This window comes from Diabrotica virgifera, chromosome 2 (genome assembly GCF_917563875.1).
Source record: "Diabrotica virgifera virgifera chromosome 2, PGI_DIABVI_V3a".
In the NCBI taxonomy this organism is placed as follows: domain Eukaryota; kingdom Metazoa; phylum Arthropoda; class Insecta; order Coleoptera; family Chrysomelidae; genus Diabrotica; species Diabrotica virgifera.
The window spans coordinates 93,877,490-93,899,054 of NC_065444.1; the positions used below are offsets into that span (position 1 = coordinate 93,877,490).

Sequence of the window (21,565 nt, forward strand, 5' to 3'; positions counted from 1 at the left end):
TTTTAAAATTAAATATATAGTGTAATTATACAGTGAGCACGTAAAGGTTGGAATAAATTCATTTTTTCATGAATGGGCAATTTTGGAAATAAATCCCGAAACAGGTCAATTTTTATTTTTAAGTTACGACTTTTTGGCCTATATGTCATACTAGTGATGTCACCCATCTGGGCGTCATGACGTTATCCATGACTTTTTTAAACGAGAATAGGGGCCTTGTGATAGCTCATCTGAAAGGTAAGTTAATTCTCTATTCAGTAATATAAACAATAACATAATTATTTATAGAGGCTGTCCAAAAAAAATTTTAATTAAATTTATTAACATAAAAAGAAGAATGTCTGTAATTTATTTAATTCAAAATACATTTTACTGCTATCAGAATACAGGAAAAAATGTTTATTTGACAAATAAATATTGTTTTTTGCTTAAATTCAATATTAAAGCAGCCACCCACCTGCCTCTTGACACTTTGAACATTTAATTTAAGCGAAAAGCAAAGAATATTTTTCAAATAAACATTTCTTTCTGTTTTCTAAGAGCAGTAAAATGTATTTTGAATTAAATAAATGACATATTATATTCTTCTTTTTATGTCAATAAATTTAATCAAAAAAATTTTTTTTGGGCAGCCTGTATAAGTAATTATGTTAATGTTTATATTACTGATTAGAAAATTCAATTACCTTTCAAATGAGCCACCACACGACCAATATTCTAATTTAAAAAAATCATTGATGACGTAATCATGCCCAGATGGGTGACGTCACTAGTATGATAATAATGCCAAAAAGTCGTAATTTAAAAATAAAAATTAACCTTTCTGGATTTTTTTCCAAAATCGTCCATTCTCGAGAAAATTAATTTATTCCAACCTTTACATGCTCACTGTATGTTGGGCCACACATGTAGATGGTGCTACAGAGGAGCATTAGTTCAGCTCTACTTCAACATATTGTGTTAGTGTGAAAATAAAAAAATAATGTTTAATTTTAAATATTTAATTTAGAATTACTACTTACCTTTTGTTAAATAATTAAATAAAATAAGGACTCACTACATGGCAAGTAAGCAGATGCACCATCTGCAACTGTTGTATAAAGATTAGATTTGGTTGCCAACTAAATCCAACATTGGGATATGCAATATGATATCTGCTTGATATCACATACAATAGATGACATGAAGAACGTGATAAGGAAGCTGGAGGGAAAGGCAGATGAGGTTGGTCTTAAAATCATCACTAATAAGATAGTAGAGATGAGAATAGGAATAAGTGAGCATGGTAAACTATACATCAATCAAGAAGAAATAAAACAGGTTAAAGAATTCTGCTATCTTGATAGTATAATAGTGCAAAAGTTGGAGTTCAGGCAAACATTAAACATAGAATAGGAAAAAGAACAACAGACAACAGGCCTTTGAAATCCTCTCATATCATATCTCAACATAAATTAGCCAAAACACATTTAATAGTATCATCAAATCAATACTACTATATGTGAGGGATACTACGATATGGGAGTGAGACATGAACAATATCAGAAGGAAATGCAAGGAAGAGTTTTTGTAAATAGATTCCCACAAAATATTCTGAAGATGTATTGGCCCAACACCATAACAAATGAAGAATTGTGGAATGCATTAAGACAAAGAAGCAGAGGATGAAGCTAGTAGGTAATAACTCATTCTAACAGGTGGGTAAATAAACTTTGAAAAACACATTTTTTATTAATTTTATTATTTAAAGAAATTACAATTTTTATTTAAAATTACTTTATTAGGTACATACCTAACCACTATTACCGAATAATTTATTGACATCGAATTTTTTTATTTGAAGCTCTACTTCTAAAATTTCTTTTTTTCTTGTTGAAAAATACTATCTTACTTCTTTTTTCTAGTCTTGCTGTTTCAATTTTTTTTGTAAAAGATACATTAAGGGTTTCGCTCCCTACATCTTTTACTTTTTTATTTTTTGAACGAGCCTGAGACATCTTGGCTGTCTTCTTGGGCAGGACAGCAGTTGTCGTGGGTGTACTGAGCAGCACAGTGGAAGTAGAGGGTACATTGGATGTCTGCTATGTGTCTTCCAATTGTAGGTAATCTACTTCCACTTGACTGTCTTGTGCAACTATAAAAATAAAAAAAAATTCAATTGTTTTAGATGTACCAGATAGTTTTTTCTTTATAAAAAAAATCTTTCTCGAATTAAGTAGGTAGTTACTTTTATTTATATACTTTAGCTATCTTAATAGCTAAGTGAATAATCTACCTTAATTTAGAATTGGAATAAATAATTATAATAATTAATTCATATTAATAATATTTATTGATATTAATTCTCATATTTTGAGTTTGCTTAAATTTGGTTTACAAAAGATCTTTTTTTTGTTTAATGATGTCTATAGATAGGCACAAGGTCTGGCTATGGGGAACCGCTTATCACCCTTGTTCTCAGATTTATTATTGATCAACATAGAAATAATATCTTTAACAATCAAACTTTAAACAATAATACCTTTCAAAAAATCTTAAATTGACTTAGAACTGTAGGATACAATATCCAATTTAGATGGAAATCTTTCAGATGCCAAAAACATTCTAGATTCACTCAAAAACGTACATCCGGATGTACATACTTACGGAAACAATGGATAAACTTAAGTTAATCTTTAGAAAACCGACTAGACCGACTATACCATACCTCCCTCTTCTAATCATCCTTTTTAACAGAAGGTGGCTTCTTTCTATTGCTACATCCATAGAATACATAAACCTAGCATTATCAGATAATAGTTTTAAATAGTTAAACTAATGGTCACTCTACTACATTTGTGGATAACGTGCTGAACAAAAAAATGTTCTAATTCAGAAGTTTTGTCCAGATCAAGACCATATACAGGTTATTGTTCAGATAATATTGGAAATATTGATCAAGATTTATATATATAAATAAATTTAAAATTAGTTACCTTTATTTAAATAAATTAATAAAATAAGGACTCACCAGATGTGAAGAAACCAGATGCACTGTCACAACTGTTGGGTAAAGGTTGGATTTGATTGCCAATCAAACTCAACATTTGTGCCCCTACATCTGTGAGACGAGGCCTAAATGTGCCACCACCTGTTGCAAGTATGTCTTTCTGAAAACAATTCATTAGTTCATTACTGATTAAGAAATGAAAGGGTTAAAATCAAAGTGGTGTAAGTCATATTCTTGAAATGATGTAAGCCCTATTTTATAATCTTGATATTATATAGACAGACCTCTTCAGAGAAAAAGTGGTGTGTAAGTTCTTACTGTAAATACTTACACCACTTTTCCTAATGAAAAAATGTCTATTTATCAAAGTTATAAAGCAAGACTTCCATCATTTCACAAATATGACTTACACCTCTTTGGCGTTAACACCCTCAAATACTAAACTTCTATTGTCTCAACACTAGGTTAGTTCCCATCATAAAATTAGTTTCATTGGATTATATTTTTATAAAAATATTTCACTCAGAAATAGTGTAATTCGACTGACCTGGTGTTAAGAGCTTTAAATTTAAGTATACCTACTTTGTCCGCAGTTTGGTCTCTCTTCAACTGGTCCAAAACCTTCTGCTCATTATATTTTTGAATCTGCAATGTAATTAATCCATATAGCTCTAAATCAACCGAAAGTTTTATACACTTACATTTTCCTCTGCTACTTTTTGGCTAGTGACCCTTTTTAAGTTTATATATGCAGTGTTCAGCTGCTTGGGAGTTCTGGGAAATTCAGCGCTATTTTTCCCAGGTTTCATTGTTTTGGTTGGTGGACATAGCATTGGTACATTATTTGTTTTCAATTTAATATGCTTGTATCTGAAAACAAAAATACAATTATAAATTTGTTCTGTAAGTTAGAAAATTTCGTACTTACTTTCCAATTATTTCCAACAGCAAACATTTCTCTCTCTCTCTCTCAGTATAATTTTTGCGTGGAGGATTTCCGTTTGTATTGCTCATTTTTAATATATTTTTTAATTATATAAATTATGTAGTTATTTACTATGGATTGAAATTTTTTGGTTATAAAATGAAATTTTGAAGGATGACAGCCGATTGTGACAGTATCGATACCAAATCGTATGTCAGATAATCGATTTTCTACGATCATATAATTTTAAGATGATCGACGTTTGAGAAACTCGTCACTGGTTAACAGTTGATCAAATCTAACAGCTCGATTAGATGATCGAAGATTTGAATAACGTTTCGGAAACCGGCTGTCAATAACACCAGTTAAACGGGAGTTCAATAACAGTCGATCATATGATTTAACAAACGATTAATCGTTAGTTAACAGCCGATCATAAGTGTTTTGAGTTTCCGAAACGCTGATTAACCAATTTCGCATGTCACACGGCGACCAAAAGGAACTGTCACCTAATTTGAGGTTATTGGTTGATTAAAGGGCTGTTAATGTTTATAAATAGTTGTTTAGAGTTATTAAATAGAGTTTTTTAGTTATTATATAGGTTAAATAGTTATTAAATAAAGGGTATTTTAGTGTTTACTTAAAATTATTAGTGAGAAGAACCAATAAAGAATTGGAAGAACTATATCAAGAGCCAACGATTACGACGACGATCAAAGCACAGAGAATACAATACTTGGGGCACATAGAGAGAATGGGAAGTAAACGAATGCCAAAAATGGTACTTTCACGAAGACCAATACAAAAGAGGAGGAAAGGCAGGCCAAGGAAAAGATGGAAGGACAGTGTATATGAAGACTTGAAGAAAAGTAACATTGAGAGATGGAAAGAACTAGCATTGGACAGAAGGAGATGGAGAGAGGTGGTGAAGGAGTGTGTAAAAAGACTGAAGTGTATTTAAATAAAATTTATAAGTTATGTAAGTTATATTAAGTTATTTACTATATTATTTATGTAATCAGAAATGTAAACATTTTAGCCCTAGGCCTACTAGGCCTGTTGCGCTTAATAAATAAATAAATAAATCAAATTATTAGTTATTTAATTATAATTTAATTTTTAAAATTAAATATATAGTGTAATTATACAGTGAGCACGTAAAGGTTGGAATAAATTCATTTTTTCATGAATGGGCAATTTTGGAAATAAATCCCGAAACAGGTCAATTTTTATTTTTAAGTTACGACTTTTTGGCCTATATGTCATACTAGTGATGTCACCCATCTGGGCGTCATGACGTTATCCATGACTTTTTTAAACGAGAATAGGGGCCTTGTGATAGCTCATCTGAAAGGTAAGTTAATTCTCTATTCAGTAATATAAACAATAACATAATTATTTATAGAGGCTGTCCAAAAAAAATTTTAATTAAATTTATTAACATAAAAAGAAGAATGTCTGTAATTTATTTAATTCAAAATACATTTTACTGCTATCAGAATACAGGAAAAAATGTTTATTTGACAAATAAATATTGTTTTTTGCTTAAATTCAATATTAAAGCAGCCACCCACCTGCCTCTTGACACTTTGAACATTTAATTTAAGCGAAAAGCAAAGAATATTTTTCAAATAAACATTTCTTTCTGTTTTCTAAGAGCAGTAAAATGTATTTTGAATTAAATAAATGACATATTATATTCTTCTTTTTATGTCAATAAATTTAATCAAAAAAATTTTTTTTGGGCAGCCTGTATAAGTAATTATGTTAATGTTTATATTACTGATTAGAAAATTCAATTACCTTTCAAATGAGCCACCACACGACCAATATTCTAATTTAAAAAAATCATTGATGACGTAATCATGCCCAGATGGGTGACGTCACTAGTATGATAATAATGCCAAAAAGTCGTAATTTAAAAATAAAAATTAACCTTTCTGGATTTTTTTCCAAAATCGTCCATTCTCGAGAAAATTAATTTATTCCAACCTTTACATGCTCACTGTATGTTGGGCCACACATGTAGATGGTGCTACAGAGGAGCATTAGTTCAGCTCTACTTCAACATATTGTGTTAGTGTGAAAATAAAAAAATAATGTTTAATTTTAAATATTTAATTTAGAATTACTACTTACCTTTTGTTAAATAATTAAATAAAATAAGGACTCACTACATGGCAAGTAAGCAGATGCACCATCTGCAACTGTTGTATAAAGATTAGATTTGGTTGCCAACTAAATCCAACATTGGGATATGCAATATGATATCTGCTTGATATCACATACAATAGATGACATGAAGAACGTGATAAGGAAGCTGGAGGGAAAGGCAGATGAGGTTGGTCTTAAAATCATCACTAATAAGATAGTAGAGATGAGAATAGGAATAAGTGAGCATGGTAAACTATACATCAATCAAGAAGAAATAAAACAGGTTAAAGAATTCTGCTATCTTGATAGTATAATAGTGCAAAAGTTGGAGTTCAGGCAAACATTAAACATAGAATAGGAAAAAGAACAACAGACAACAGGCCTTTGAAATCCTCTCATATCATATCTCAACATAAATTAGCCAAAACACATTTAATAGTATCATCAAATCAATACTACTATATGTGAGGGATACTACGATATGGGAGTGAGACATGAACAATATCAGAAGGAAATGCAAGGAAGAGTTTTTGTAAATAGATTCCCACAAAATATTCTGAAGATGTATTGGCCCAACACCATAACAAATGAAGAATTGTGGAATGCATTAAGACAAAGAAGCAGAGGATGAAGCTAGTAGGTAATAACTCATTCTAACAGGTGGGTAAATAAACTTTGAAAAACACATTTTTTATTAATTTTATTATTTAAAGAAATTACAATTTTTATTTAAAATTACTTTATTAGGTACATACCTAACCACTATTACCGAATAATTTATTGACATCGAATTTTTTTATTTGAAGCTCTACTTCTAAAATTTCTTTTTTTCTTGTTGAAAAATACTATCTTACTTCTTTTTTCTAGTCTTGCTGTTTCAATTTTTTTTGTAAAAGATACATTAAGGGTTTCGCTCCCTACATCTTTTACTTTTTTATTTTTTGAACGAGCCTGAGACATCTTGGCTGTCTTCTTGGGCAGGACAGCAGTTGTCGTGGGTGTACTGAGCAGCACAGTGGAAGTAGAGGGTACATTGGATGTCTGCTATGTGTCTTCCAATTGTAGGTAATCTACTTCCACTTGACTGTCTTGTGCAACTATAAAAATAAAAAAAAATTCAATTGTTTTAGATGTACCAGATAGTTTTTTCTTTATAAAAAAAATCTTTCTCGAATTAAGTAGGTAGTTACTTTTATTTATATACTTTAGCTATCTTAATAGCTAAGTGAATAATCTACCTTAATTTAGAATTGGAATAAATAATTATAATAATTAATTCATATTAATAATATTTATTGATATTAATTCTCATATTTTGAGTTTGCTTAAATTTGGTTTACAAAAGATCTTTTTTTTGTTTAATGATGTCTATAGATAGGCACAAGGTCTGGCTATGGGGAACCGCTTATCACCCTTGTTCTCAGATTTATTATTGATCAACATAGAAATAATATCTTTAACAATCAAACTTTAAACAATAATACCTTTCAAAAAATCTTAAATTGACTTAGAACTGTAGGATACAATATCCAATTTAGATGGAAATCTTTCAGATGCCAAAAACATTCTAGATTCACTCAAAAACGTACATCCGGATGTACATACTTACGGAAACAATGGATAAACTTAAGTTAATCTTTAGAAAACCGACTAGACCGACTATACCATACCTCCCTCTTCTAATCATCCTTTTTAACAGAAGGTGGCTTCTTTCTATTGCTACATCCATAGAATACATAAACCTAGCATTATCAGATAATAGTTTTAAATAGTTAAACTAATGGTCACTCTACTACATTTGTGGATAACGTGCTGAACAAAAAAATGTTCTAATTCAGAAGTTTTGTCCAGATCAAGACCATATACAGGTTATTGTTCAGATAATATTGGAAATATTGATCAAGATTTATATATATAAATAAATTTAAAATTAGTTACCTTTATTTAAATAAATTAATAAAATAAGGACTCACCAGATGTGAAGAAACCAGATGCACTGTCACAACTGTTGGGTAAAGGTTGGATTTGATTGCCAATCAAACTCAACATTTGTGCCCCTACATCTGTGAGACGAGGCCTAAATGTGCCACCACCTGTTGCAAGTATGTCTTTCTGAAAACAATTCATTAGTTCATTACTGATTAAGAAATGAAAGGGTTAAAATCAAAGTGGTGTAAGTCATATTCTTGAAATGATGTAAGCCCTATTTTATAATCTTGATATTATATAGACAGACCTCTTCAGAGAAAAAGTGGTGTGTAAGTTCTTACTGTAAATACTTACACCACTTTTCCTAATGAAAAAATGTCTATTTATCAAAGTTATAAAGCAAGACTTCCATCATTTCACAAATATGACTTACACCTCTTTGGCGTTAACACCCTCAAATACTAAACTTCTATTGTCTCAACACTAGGTTAGTTCCCATCATAAAATTAGTTTCATTGGATTATATTTTTATAAAAATATTTCACTCAGAAATAGTGTAATTCGACTGACCTGGTGTTAAGAGCTTTAAATTTAAGTATACCTACTTTGTCCGCAGTTTGGTCTCTCTTCAACTGGTCCAAAACCTTCTGCTCATTATATTTTTGAATCTGCAATGTAATTAATCCATATAGCTCTAAATCAACCGAAAGTTTTATACACTTACATTTTCCTCTGCTACTTTTTGGCTAGTGACCCTTTTTAAGTTTATATATGCAGTGTTCAGCTGCTTGGGAGTTCTGGGAAATTCAGCGCTATTTTTCCCAGGTTTCATTGTTTTGGTTGGTGGACATAGCATTGGTACATTATTTGTTTTCAATTTAATATGCTTGTATCTGAAAACAAAAATACAATTATAAATTTGTTCTGTAAGTTAGAAAATTTCGTACTTACTTTCCAATTATTTCCAACAGCAAACATTTCTCTCTCTCTCTCTCAGTATAATTTTTGCGTGGAGGATTTCCGTTTGTATTGCTCATTTTTAATATATTTTTTAATTATATAAATTATGTAGTTATTTACTATGGATTGAAATTTTTTGGTTATAAAATGAAATTTTGAAGGATGACAGCCGATTGTGACAGTATCGATACCAAATCGTATGTCAGATAATCGATTTTCTACGATCATATAATTTTAAGATGATCGACGTTTGAGAAACTCGTCACTGGTTAACAGTTGATCAAATCTAACAGCTCGATTAGATGATCGAAGATTTGAATAACGTTTCGGAAACCGGCTGTAAGTATCATACTATTTACTAAGTATCACAATAAACAACATTATATTATTTCAGATGGAATTTTCTCACTATTTTTGAATTGAGATATACATCGTTACATATTTGTAGGTAGGAATGACGACTTATCGCTGGATTGGTTTCGCGTTTACTAAGGCTTTATACACATGCGGGCGCTTTTATCTGTTTTACCTGATCTAACCCTAACGCTAGCTTTCAAGTTACCAAGAAAAACAGGTTAAACTCGGTGTTAGTGCTGGCTTCTGTACGTAGCGTAAGCCCACGCGATTTCTCACCAGCCGAACCGTTCAAAAAGGACTGACTCTTCTTGAAAATCACCTCCTGGTGACCTCTTTTTATTTCTTTTGTTCATCTGTAACTTTAGAAAGATGAAAGAAATACAATATCGGATAAAGAACTATGAATAGTTTTTCGGATTCAATACATTTATTCCGCCAAACGACGGAAATGACAAATTATAACGTCCAGATAAGAACGATATATATTATAGGATAGGTTCGTATCTTTAAGAAGACGACGAAAAACGTAGTACTTGGAGACTGGTAGTATTTAATTCTGGAGCGGGAACCAAACGGGATATTATAATTTTGACAAACTCCTATTTATAATTTTGACAGAATTCATTTTATTATGTTACTTAGAACAGTGCTTGCCTGCGTATATATGCACAAATCGTATGTCTAAGTTATTTCGATCTTATTGTTTTGACGATATGCAATACCTCGTATTTTAGTTGAGTAGTTTATTTGCCGTACAAAACCGCGTATAAGGTGGCCACTTGCAAATACGAAGTTTTGTTCGTCAGAAATGTCATAAATGGTTTAACTTGTTTATCTACGACTGATACATAATATATGTATTATACTTGTGGTGTTTGCAATATAATGCCATATAATAATCCCTTAGGGATTAATAATGCGGGATTAATAGCTATTAATCCCTCTGGCACAACAATCACAAAATTCACCACGGAAACAAAATAATCAACCTCAAAAAGTGTCACTGTCAAACGAATAGTATATTTGACAGTTTGTGTTGAGATGGACGAAAATGAAGAATCTTTTAATTGTACACCACCAGAAATTGTAGAACTAGCTACAGCAACAGCATCTACCTTAATACCTGAAACATCGAAATCCATTTATAATAAAACGTACGCAACCTTCAACGAATGGCCTGTTCGAAACAATAAACAATAAACAGTACGTTTTACAATATTGTGAAGAAATACATCGATCTCCGTCCGTCACATGTGAAAATAAATTAATTCTTTCTAAATTATCAAAAATCTAAATGTACAATACAACGACAACGTATAGGAAAGAACAAATTTGCAGATATTGGTAGGCAGATTGCCAAATATTTAAACTTGCCAAATCCTCAAAGTTATACCGGCCATTGTTATCGCAGATCATCTGCCACTCTGTATATTGATGGAGGAGGCGATTTAACTGGATTAAAGCGTCATGGGGGCTGGAAGTCAACACAGGTAGCTGAAGGATACATTGATCAGTCTATGAGAAACAAGGCAACTACAGCAGATACTATCGCTAAAGAGATAAACAGTAATATATCATCTTCTTGTTCTACAGCGATCGAGATCCCAAATATTTGTATTAAAAACTCTACTAAAGTTAATGATGATTCTCAACCAATTCAGTTTATTAATTGTACTATTACTAATTTTAATGTTTTTAACAAATAAAGTTGTTCATTAAAAATCTTAAATTAATTAATTTGTCGTAGATAAAGTAGAGTATACTACTCGCAATAATGGCTCTCATTCCCTCGGAATGTTACTCCCTCGCCGCTAACGCGGCTCGGTTCGTAAATATTCCTCGGGAATAATAGCCATCATTATTGACTCGTGGTATAATCTACTATTTGTATTTATTGCATGCATTTGTGTGAGACGAAACTTATTTTATATAATAATACTATTCAGGATGTATTTAAATCAAAAGTGCAACCCAGTCACTTTTTATTAGTTGTAATATTAATACGATGTTTTTTATATATTTTTTTAGATTTTGCAAATACGAGAATTTGGACTATGGATATAGCAGGGTCGAGTGGTCTATCCAGAAAAAACTGATGGCAAAAAAAGCTTTGTCGATTTTTCAGACTTCTGTGGAGGAATAAGAATCTTCCAAGTCAACAAATAATCAGGACCAAAAAGCCAGTGAAGAACCTAAGCTAATAAATGAAATAATAGAGTTAGAAAAACTTGCTTACCAGAGGTAAAGAGCAATCAACTAGTTGAAGAAATTTTATGTTCCGATCTAGATTTTAAGTTAAAAACTGAGATCGGTGTTTTAAATAAAATCTACTTAAACCAAGATATTGATAATATTCAAATAACGGTGCCAACAATAAATAATAAAAAAAATCTAGACAGTGAGGAAAAGCGACATCAAATACAAACCTTGACGTGATCAATCAAAATGGTGCGGAAACAGAGGTGGATATTATAGATGACAAAGATCCAGATTTTGTTGCAACAGCAGAAGACTCGAGCTCAGAAAGTAATCAAAATGGAAGAACAGAGGAGAAGAGAAAGCGTACTCAAACAAGAAGTGAAAATAAAAAAGCTATAGAATGATTGAATGCTCTGAAAAAGACATTTTTAAGTTCAATGGTTGATGTTGTTTCTAGCAAACGTAAAGTAGAAGAATCTCGAAGAAGTAGTATTTTCCATTAGTATTTAAAAAATGGAACTGAGAAAAAAGGTCTGTAAAAAAATGTTTTTGTCAACATTAAATGTAGGTAAATGGATGGTTAAAGAATGTGCTAGAAAAGATAGTGGAATGAATGTGCCTGAAGTAAACGTTCGGAGAGCTGGTAGAAATAGGAGGAGTACAGATGAATCAAGACACATACTTCAAAAGTTTTTGTCAGAAATCACTAAAATTGAGTTCCATTACTGCCGGGCTAGTACAAATAAGTTGTACTTAGAGCCTGTATTCCGAAACAAAGCCGAATTTTATAGAGAGTACAAAAACTGCTGTCTTCTTCTTCTTCTTCTTCGCGCGACTAGGATTACTCCTGTTTGTCTGCCTCTTATTCTGTTTCAGTTGTTGTTGACTGTACATTGTCTTTCCACCTTTTCGGCGGCCTTCCAACGGGTCTTCTGCTATACGGCTTGTTGTTTTTACAGATGTTTGCTAATCTATCTGGTTCCATTCAGTTTACATGTTCGTTCCAGTTTTTCTTTCTTGTTTTTATCCACCTGTTAATATTTTGAATTTTGCATCGTTCTCGTATATTTCTGTTGCTTTGTCTGTCTCTTAATGATATGCCCGCTATTGATCTTAATACTTTCATTTCGATATTGTTGATTTGTTGTTTCGTCTTTGTTGTATCGGTCCTTGTCTCCGCTGCATATGTTAGGATAGGTCTTACTGTTGTCTTGTATACTTTTATTTTGCTTTCCGTGGTCAGATATTTGTTTCTCCATATGGTTTCTCGGATGTTGTTCTGAAGCTATTTTCTTGTGGCATTTTTATAATCAAGTATATTCAAATGGGAAATAAGCCACAATTTTACCTAAAAATGATTTTATTAACGTTTCGACGCCCAAGTCGGGTGTCGTTGTCAAAATACAAAATAATACTAAATAAATAAAAATGTTGTTGCTTAGTAAAAAATTCTTCTAATAATTTATTTAATCTGACTCATTTATATCGGCAATTCAGACATGTATTATACATTTTAAAGTAGACGACTTAAAAATGATATTGCCAATATTGATGAGTTGCGTTCCTGGGACGACTTTACTAAAAGATAGTTCATTCGATTACATGAAATCAATCCCAACTCAAGAATATCCGCCACAAAAAATTATAGCATGTGATCCGTCTTTAAAAAGACAACCAAATGCAACGGTGGCACTGAAATTCTCGCGTTAGAGATTCCATAGTAAATCACGAGGGAAAACCAGGAAAAACCTCGTGATACTATCCCGACATCGTAAGTATTTGGGTTTACATTTAGTTTACTCTCAAAACTAATACCAAATTCTGACTTGATATTTTAAATTTTAAATATGTACTAACTCGATATGTTACTGATTTACTAATTGTGGTATTTTCTTTCTATTGACTTCCTCCTTTAATATGGGTAACCACATCCTACTGCATTCTACCGAGGAATTTGCGACACAATTGGTTTCATTTAGCATAATTAGAGCCGCTTCTTTGATTTTTCTCTTTTTACTATCTGCTTCTTTTAGGACTATACTTGAATCTCTCCACTGAACTCTATGTTCATTATCCCATGCGTGTTGACATATTTGAGATCTATCAAATTCTCTATTTTTTTATATAAGACTGATGTTCATTTACTCTAACGTCTAATGGTCTTGACGTTTCACCTATATAAAATTGTTCGCATTCACAAGGTATTTTATAAATACAATTCTTTGTTTTTTTTGTTCACTGTTAGGTTTAGTTTTAGATAGAATAGATCTCAATGTGTGTGTTGTTTTGAATGATGTTGATATGTTGAATTTATTTCCTATTGTTTTAAGTTTCTCGGATAGTCCTTTTACATATGGTATTGATATTTTCCTCGTATTATTTCTTGTGAATGTTGTAGGATCCCGTTCTAAGTTGTTCTGTTCCATTCGATCCAATCTTGACAATTCCTTATTTATAAACGATATGGGATAATCATTTTTTAATAAAACAGATGTTAACAATTGTTTTTCTTCTAAAAATGAATTTTCGTTAGAAGTAGAAGTAATTTTGGCTCTATCATATAAGGATTTAATGATTCCCTTTTTAACGTTGATGTTATGATTTGATTTGTAATTGAGATATCTGTTGGTGTGTGTTGGTTTTCTATACACTTGAGTCTCATATCCAGTATCCTTCTTTGAGACCAAAACATCGAGGAAAGGTAGGGTGTTATTGTATTCCTTTTCCATTGTAAACTTTATTGTCTCTTCTTGATCGTTTATAATATTCAGGAACGTATCCAACAATTCTGATCTATGAGGCCATATGGAAAACACATCATCTATATAATCTCCACCATACTGTGAGTTTTAAATTTTGTTTAGAAATGATATTAGTTTCGAAATCCTCCATAAATATATTAGCCAATAATGGAGATAAAGAAGAGCCCATCGCGAGACCAAAATTTTGTTTATATAATTCATTATTTAGTTGAAAATAGGTATTATTAGTACATAATGTCAATAACTCCATTATAGCTGATACATTTAGTCTTGTCCTAGTTGCTAATGTATTATCATTTTCTAATTTCGTTTTGATTATGTTTAAAGTTTTATCTAATGGCACATTTGTAAATAAACTGTTTATGTCAAAACTTACTAAAATATTATTTGGATTAAATTCAATATTTGATAATTTGTTTAAAAAATGTTGTGTATTTTTTATAAATGTGTCATTATTATTTGCAAATGGTTTTATAATATTTAATAAAAATTTTGATAGTTCACTACAAGGAGAATTGATGGTACTACAAATAGGTCTAAGTGGAATATTTGCTTTGTGAATTTTCGGTACTCCATAAAAATGTGGTGTCTTACTGTAATGAGGTGTCATTAATTTTCTTTGATAGTACGTTAGGTCATTTTTAAATTTGAATAAAGTTCTATAGATTTTGTTTTCCAGTGTCTTCGTTGGATCCTTCTAATTGGCTCTAATTATGCTAAATGAAACCAATTGTGTCGCAAATTCCTCGGTAGAATGCAGTAGGATGTGGTTACCCATATTAAAGGAGGAAGTCAATAGAAAGAAAATACCACAATTAGTAAATCAGTAACATATCGAGTTAGTACATATTTAAAATTTAAAATATCAAGTCAGAATTTGGTATTAGTTTTGAGAGTAAACTAAATGTAAACCCAAATACTTACGATGTCGGGATAGTATCACGAGGTTTTTCCTGGTTTTCCCTCGTGATTTACTATGGAATCTCTAACGCGAGAATTTCAGTGCCACCGTTGCATTTGGTTGTCTTTTTAAAGACGGATCACATGCTATAATTTTTTGTGGCGGATATTCTTGAGTTGGGATTGATTTCATGTAATCGAATGAACTATCTTTTAGTAAAGTCGTCCCAGGAACGCAACTCATCAATATTGGCAATATCATTTTTAAGTCGTCTACTTTAAAATGTATAATACATGTCTGAATTGCCGATATAAATGAGTCAGATTAAATAAATTATTAGAAGAATTTTTTACTAAGCAACAACATTTTTATTTATTTAGTATTATTTTGTATTTTGACAACGACACCCGACTTGGGCGTCGAAACGTTAATAAAATTATTTTTAGGTAAAATTGTGGCTTATTTCCCATTTGAATATACTTGGTTTCTCGGAGGCAACCACTTACTCTTGCCGCTTTTGTTGCTTGTGTTGTGGTCTCTGTTCTTATATTCCTGTCACTAGTGATCTATACCCCTAGGTAATTGAATTTCATTACTTGCTCTACAATTTTGCCGTCTATTTCTAACTTGCATCTACGCGGCTCTTTACCTATCACTACACATTTAGTTTTTTCTACTGATATTCTCATATTAAGTTTATTTTCTGTGATATTGAAAGGGTGGAGCTGCCTTTGTAGGTCATCCTCGTTATCAGCAATTAGTACTGCATCATCGGCATATCATAGTATCGTGATTTTATGCGCTCCCATGTGGTATCCATGTCGTTTTCTTACTTCGTGAATTATTTGATTCATCACCATATTGAATAACAATGGACTGAGCGAGTCTCCTTGGCGGGTTCCTCCTTTCAGTTCTATACGTTCTGTTTCTCCTGTTGACATTATAACTCTGGTCTTGTTGTTCTTGTTAATTTCATTAATTAACCTTATTATCTGGTGGTCTATTTGTTCAGCTTGTAATAAATTTAAGATATCATTTCGCCTCACCCTGTCAAAAGCAGTTTTTAAATCTACAAAGCACATGTATGCTGGTTTTCCATATCCAATAGACTTTTCTACAAGTTGCCTGATAATAAAAATTGCATCTATTGTGCTGCTGTCAAAATATAAATACAAATTGTCTTTCTAAAACAATTTTTGTAGAAGAAATGAACAAATCTAACATAAAAATCTACAAGCCACGAAAAGACCAATCCGATTTGTGTATTTCCCACGGATTGGGAAATATTTCAGATGAAGAGTACATGAAACATCAAGAAAAAAAAAAGAACAAGCAAGGCGTTTGAAAAGAGAAGATAAAGAGAAAGCTATTAGTCACCCCAAAAAGAAATAGCGGCTTTTTGTATAGATGTACAAGCTGTAAAGTTGTCTCCTGTTTTGCAAGCCAGTGCCATCTATTTTAAGACAGCACTTTGTGTTCATAATTATACTGTCTATATACAATATGACTACTAAATATGTAATCTGTTACCTCTGGGATGAAGCCCAAGGCGGTCTTGAAGCTAATATTTTTGCCACTCTCCTTACAGCCCTAATAACACACGACGTCCTCTGGACGTCCAAAATAGGTCCATTTTTGGTCCTAACGTCCATGGACTAAAAAGGGACGTCCTTCGGTGGACTAAATATCTTCGGACGTCCGACGTTGGACGTCCTTCGGTGGACTAAATATGAACGTCCTTTGGACGTCCGTACTGGAAGAAATACGAACGTTTTCTGATCGTCCATATTGGACATATTATACGAATTACGGGATCAAATAGCAAAATAATTCAATGAAATATTAACTTAATTATGTTAATAAAATAGTTTAAATCGAAGAAATAATCATATTTAATTCAAAATTGTACAGTTTAATATCCAAAACATGTTTTTGTTTTTTTTTGTAAAGTGTGAAAATCTTATTTGTAAATTATTTGTTACAATGTTTTATTATTCTAGTTACCAAGATAACATAAGTTTGCTAATTTTGTAATTCTAATAAGCAAAAATATAATTTTTATCAATGTATCCGAGATGAATTTTGAGAGCGTCTTTTTGAAGTTGAAGATATACGTACCCAAAATAGGTCCAGTTTTAGTCCTAATGTCTATGGACTATAAATGGATGTCCTTTGGACGTCCGACGTTGGACGTACTTCGGGTGGAATAAATATGAACGTCCTTTGGACGTCCTTCGGTGGACTAAATATGAACGTCCTTTGGATGTCCGTACTGGACGAAATACGAACGTTTTCTGATCGTCCATATTGGACATATTATACGAATTACGGGATCAAATAGCAAAATAATTCAATGAAATATTAACTTAATTATGTTAATAAAATAGTTTAAATCGAAGAGATAATCATATTTAATTCAAAATTGTACAGTTTAATATCCAAAACATGTTTTTGTTTTTTTTTTTGTAAAGTGTGAAAATCTTATTTGTAAATTATTTGTTACAATGTTTTATTATTCTAGTTACCAAGATAACATAAGTTTGCTAATTTTGTAATTCTAATAAGCAAAAATATAATTTTTATCAATGTATCCGAGATGAATCTTGAGAGCGTCTTTTTGAAGTTGAAGATATACGTACCCAAAATAGGTCCAGTTTTAGTCCTAATGTCTATGGACTATAAATGGAGGTCCTTTGGACGTCCGACGTTGGACGTACTTCGGGTGGAATAAATATGAACGTCCTTTGGACGTCCTTCGGTGGACTAAATATGTACGTCCTTCAGAGGTCCGATGTTGGACGTTCTTTTACTGGACGAAATACGGACGATTTCTGGACGTCTGAAAATCGCCCCCACTACCTGGTTTCTCTATTCAAAAAAATATAACGATAGGCGACAGATTTTCGATTCACCGATATCAGTTCGAAGAGCTGATCTCTCAGTCGTTGTCGTCGTTAGGGCTCCCGCCTAGAGTTTTATTCATCAACCACTTATTTTCATGATTTAAGAAATTATATTATACCTATTTATACGAATTGTATAATATTATAAATATACTACATATTATTATGTAAAGAAATGAAGACGCTGTTTCACAGCATAACACAGCGTCCGGCTGCCTCATCGGGCCATTTAGAGCATCAATGCATAGGTCCATCCAATGGATTATAATGTGCCCCTATGAGGCGCCCAACATTGTAATCAACTACGCTGAGGATTCCTGTTCCTGAAGTTTTTAGAAGTGCCTATGGACGTCCATTGGACGTCCTTGTGCTATTAGGGAGAGTTCCTCTTCAATTACCTTTCAGAAAATAAAATCAACAAAAGAATTTATCATATACAGTGATAGTTGTGGGTACCAAAACAAAAATGTAATACTTTCAAATTCTCTTCTTCAATTTTGTATGGAAAACAAAGTTCATATTACTCAGAATTAACTCCAAAAGGGTCATACCCAGATGAAAGTCGGCTCGGTGCATAGCACAATTGAAAGACGGCTCAAAAATCGTGATATTTATATACCTAATGTAGAATTTGGGAAGGGTCAACCATTCACTGTCCCCTGTCGTACGCCTCTGGTGATAGCCAGAAACGTTTGTTTAACATAATTTTATAGGGTTTACAGTACCTACACTTTGTGCGAAGTATGAAAAGGATACGTCGAAAAGTTTTAAACCACTGAGCAAAAATAGTTTTTAAATTTTTAAATAAAACACCCTGTAACTCTGTAAGGAGCCACAGTTTATTTAAGTGATTTGGGTTAAATCCTAATATTTTTAGGTCTAGAATCTACAACTCAAAGATTGGACGTTCTTAATGAAACGATATTTTTTAAGTAATTCACCCCCTAATGAAGGGATGAAAACTAAAAACGCGAGCCCTATTATATATATACTCGTTATACGGTATAATACCTTAAATATTCCAAGTTTTTAGCGAGAAAACTTTTACAGTTTAAACAAATTTAGTTTTGATCACGTTTTGACCAATTTTGAACACTGTGCGGCAACCCGCTGCTGAGCTACTCAGTTCACCCAACATCAACATCAGAAATGAGAACGTTGAGGGCAATAACTGGAAAAACACTGAGAGACAGAATACCGAACGACAGAATAAGAGATCTCTGTAACATACAACAGGGGTCGGCAACATGCGGCCCGCGGGCCGCATGCGGCCCTTTGAAACTTTTTGCGCGGCCCGTCAATGCACTAATGTAATTTTAGGAAAAATCAACAAACTTATGAAAAATAATAAATTAAAGACAGAAAGACAACAGACGCTTAAAGACAACAGTTGCATGGACCGAAATTCACTAAAATATAAGGAACTTAATAAGGTAATAAAAAAAAGGATAAGACAAGACATTAGGGACTAAAATACCGAACAAATCGAAAATATTATAGGGAAAATCAAGAGTATGAAAGTGTTAAAAACTCTAAATAGGAAAGACCGACAACAAATACACCTAATAACAGATATAAATGGAATCACTATAAAATGACAAAAATAATTTAATTAATATTATTGAATATTACTATTTATACAGAATTATACTCGTTCAATATAAAAAAAAACCAGAAAACCGCCATACGGAAATATTAAATGTAAAATTTGAACCACCAAAATTACTAACTAGGACGTTATAAATGCCTTAAAATAGATGAAAGATGAATAAAGATTAAGATCAACACAGCGGACCATCGAACAAATATTTGCGCAAATAAAATTAAACTGGCCATGACAAAGCAATGAAATGTGGACGCGAAACATTATACATTGGAGACCACACGAGCCCGGTCATACTAAAGCAAAACCAAAAAAACGATGGCTAGACAACGTCCAAGCAAAAATGGATAGATACTGGCACTAAATAGCACAAAACAGAGAGAAGTGAAGAACTCATGGGGAGACCTTTGTCCAGGGATGGATGCAAACAGACTGAAAAAGAAGACTATTTAAGCTACATTTGAGTATGCGGCCCGCATAAAAATTTTTATTTTGAACAAGGCCCGCCATCCGAAAAAGGTTGCCGACCCCTGACATACAAGATATAGTACGGTGGGGAAGACAGAGACGACGAGGGTAGAATCAGCATGTGACGAGAATGGACAGCGAGAGAATAGCCCGTATAGCCAGGGCACAGTATAAAGAGGGACAGTAAAACCACTCTCTGAAAAATTGGAAGTAAAATCTGTAGTCGCGCATGGCGACCGCGCAATGTTGGCAGTCGCTTCTGTCCCACTCTCGCATTGCTATTCGCTTAGAAACGTAAGGCTTTTAACAGGGAAAACCCGCATCCACCACTGGTGAATTACCAATTGCGTACTGCCGGTATTACTTCCTGAGATCAAAGCGCCGACAGAGGAGTGATTTTACTGTGGAACCTCTATATACTGTGGCCAGGGATTCGAAGCCAACAGGCAAGAGACCAATAGGAAGGCCCTTTAAAAGGTGGCGAGATAGCTGGCAGTCAACATCACAGCTACGAATACAAGCTCAAAATCGGTAAGGAACAGGCCAAGATGCCTATTATATGAAGAAGAAGAAGATGATGATTACATTGCTGTTTGCAAAGAAGCAAGAAGAGCACAGCCTTACAATGTTAAATACATGAACTTTTCTGACTTAAAAGACTTTAAATAAATTCAATTTTATTCATCTACAAGACCTGGTCGTACAACAGGAGATCCTCTAGTTAGTGATGTTTGTTTTTTTAAGTAGGTACTCTTCATTTGGCCAATTATTCTACAAAATTAACCATACAGATAATTATGAATCGTTGCCAAAAAGATCAACCTCCAAAAACAAAAAAAGTATTATTCCTCCATTATACACGTCACAGCCAAAAATAGAAAAACAAAAATATGACCACGTTCAAAGCTTGAAAGTTATTCTTGATAAACAATATTGGGATTTTTACCACAAATTACCTCATTAATTATGTGGTTAATTTTTATTTGGAATTTTAGTTTGTGACCTTGTTAAGTCCCTATTTAAAGTTTACTGTTCCTAAAATATTGTTACGTTTCTTACACATTTAGGTTTACATTCAGTTGTTTTCAATACCTGAATAAAATTCTGTTCAATATTTTGAGATGTGTTGTTTACTAATTCCTTAAGAATTAAAGTTGTTCATAGTATGTTTAGTATCCAAATAAATAAAAATTTGGTACCAATAAGCCAACAGTGAGTTTCCAAAACCTTTTTAGTCAACAATTAGAATCCTTGTTCTAACACAGTGAAATTTTACTTTAAATAATCATTAAATAAGCTATGTACAGATACTCGTATCTAAAAAAACAAACTTCGTATGAAACATGTTTTTTACAAATTAATACGCAAAACGAAATAAATCTCAAATTGCTTTAAGTTTTACTATTATAACTAAA

General features: G+C 32.2%; 3 protein-coding genes across 4 annotated transcripts in view; all 3 read right to left on the reverse strand.

Moving 5' to 3' along the window:
- LOC114349497 (ABC transporter G family member 20-like) overlaps nucleotides 1-21,565 on the reverse strand; it is a 636,826-nt gene that overhangs the window by 158,971 nt on the left and 456,290 nt on the right. The window lies entirely within an intron of this gene.
- LOC126880135 (uncharacterized) lies at nucleotides 1,723-4,907 on the reverse strand. Its single transcript, XM_050643877.1, has 5 exons — nucleotides 3,918-4,907; nucleotides 3,691-3,859; nucleotides 3,572-3,634; nucleotides 3,011-3,149; nucleotides 1,723-2,134 (listed from the first exon to the last, which is right to left on the reverse strand). The coding sequence occupies exons 1-5, from the start codon at nucleotides 4,001-4,003 to the stop codon at nucleotides 2,082-2,084; spliced, it is 510 nt and encodes a 169-aa protein (XP_050499834.1). The 5' UTR covers nucleotides 4,004-4,907; the 3' UTR covers nucleotides 1,723-2,081.
- LOC126880134 (uncharacterized) lies at nucleotides 6,754-9,302 on the reverse strand. Its single transcript, XM_050643876.1, has 5 exons — nucleotides 8,949-9,302; nucleotides 8,722-8,890; nucleotides 8,603-8,665; nucleotides 8,042-8,180; nucleotides 6,754-7,165 (listed from the first exon to the last, which is right to left on the reverse strand). Exons 1-5 carry the CDS (start codon nucleotides 9,032-9,034, stop codon nucleotides 7,113-7,115), a joined length of 510 nt encoding a protein of 169 aa, XP_050499833.1. The 5' UTR covers nucleotides 9,035-9,302; the 3' UTR covers nucleotides 6,754-7,112.

What these genes read in the sequence shown, in the direction of transcription:
- LOC126880135 (XM_050643877.1), bottom strand. Translation starts at nt 4,003, where the DNA reads ATGAGCAATACAAACGGAAATCCTCCACGCAAAAATTATACTGAGAGA. An exon ending in AAAAAGTAGCAGAGGAAAAT is followed by an intron (nt 3,635 to 3,690) that starts GTAAGTGTATAA and finishes ATTACATTGCAG; the next exon opens with ATTCAAAAATATAATGAGCA. An exon ending in ATCTGGTTTCTTCACATCTG is followed by an intron (nt 2,135 to 3,010) that starts GTGAGTCCTTAT and finishes TTATTTTTATAG; the next exon opens with TTGCACAAGACAGTCAAGTG.
- LOC126880134 (XM_050643876.1), bottom strand. Translation starts at nt 9,034, where the DNA reads ATGAGCAATACAAACGGAAATCCTCCACGCAAAAATTATACTGAGAGA. An exon ending in GAGACCAAACTGCGGACAAA is followed by an intron (nt 8,181 to 8,602) that starts GTAGGTATACTT and finishes AATTGTTTTCAG; the next exon opens with AAAGACATACTTGCAACAGG. An exon ending in ATCTGGTTTCTTCACATCTG is followed by an intron (nt 7,166 to 8,041) that starts GTGAGTCCTTAT and finishes TTATTTTTATAG; the next exon opens with TTGCACAAGACAGTCAAGTG.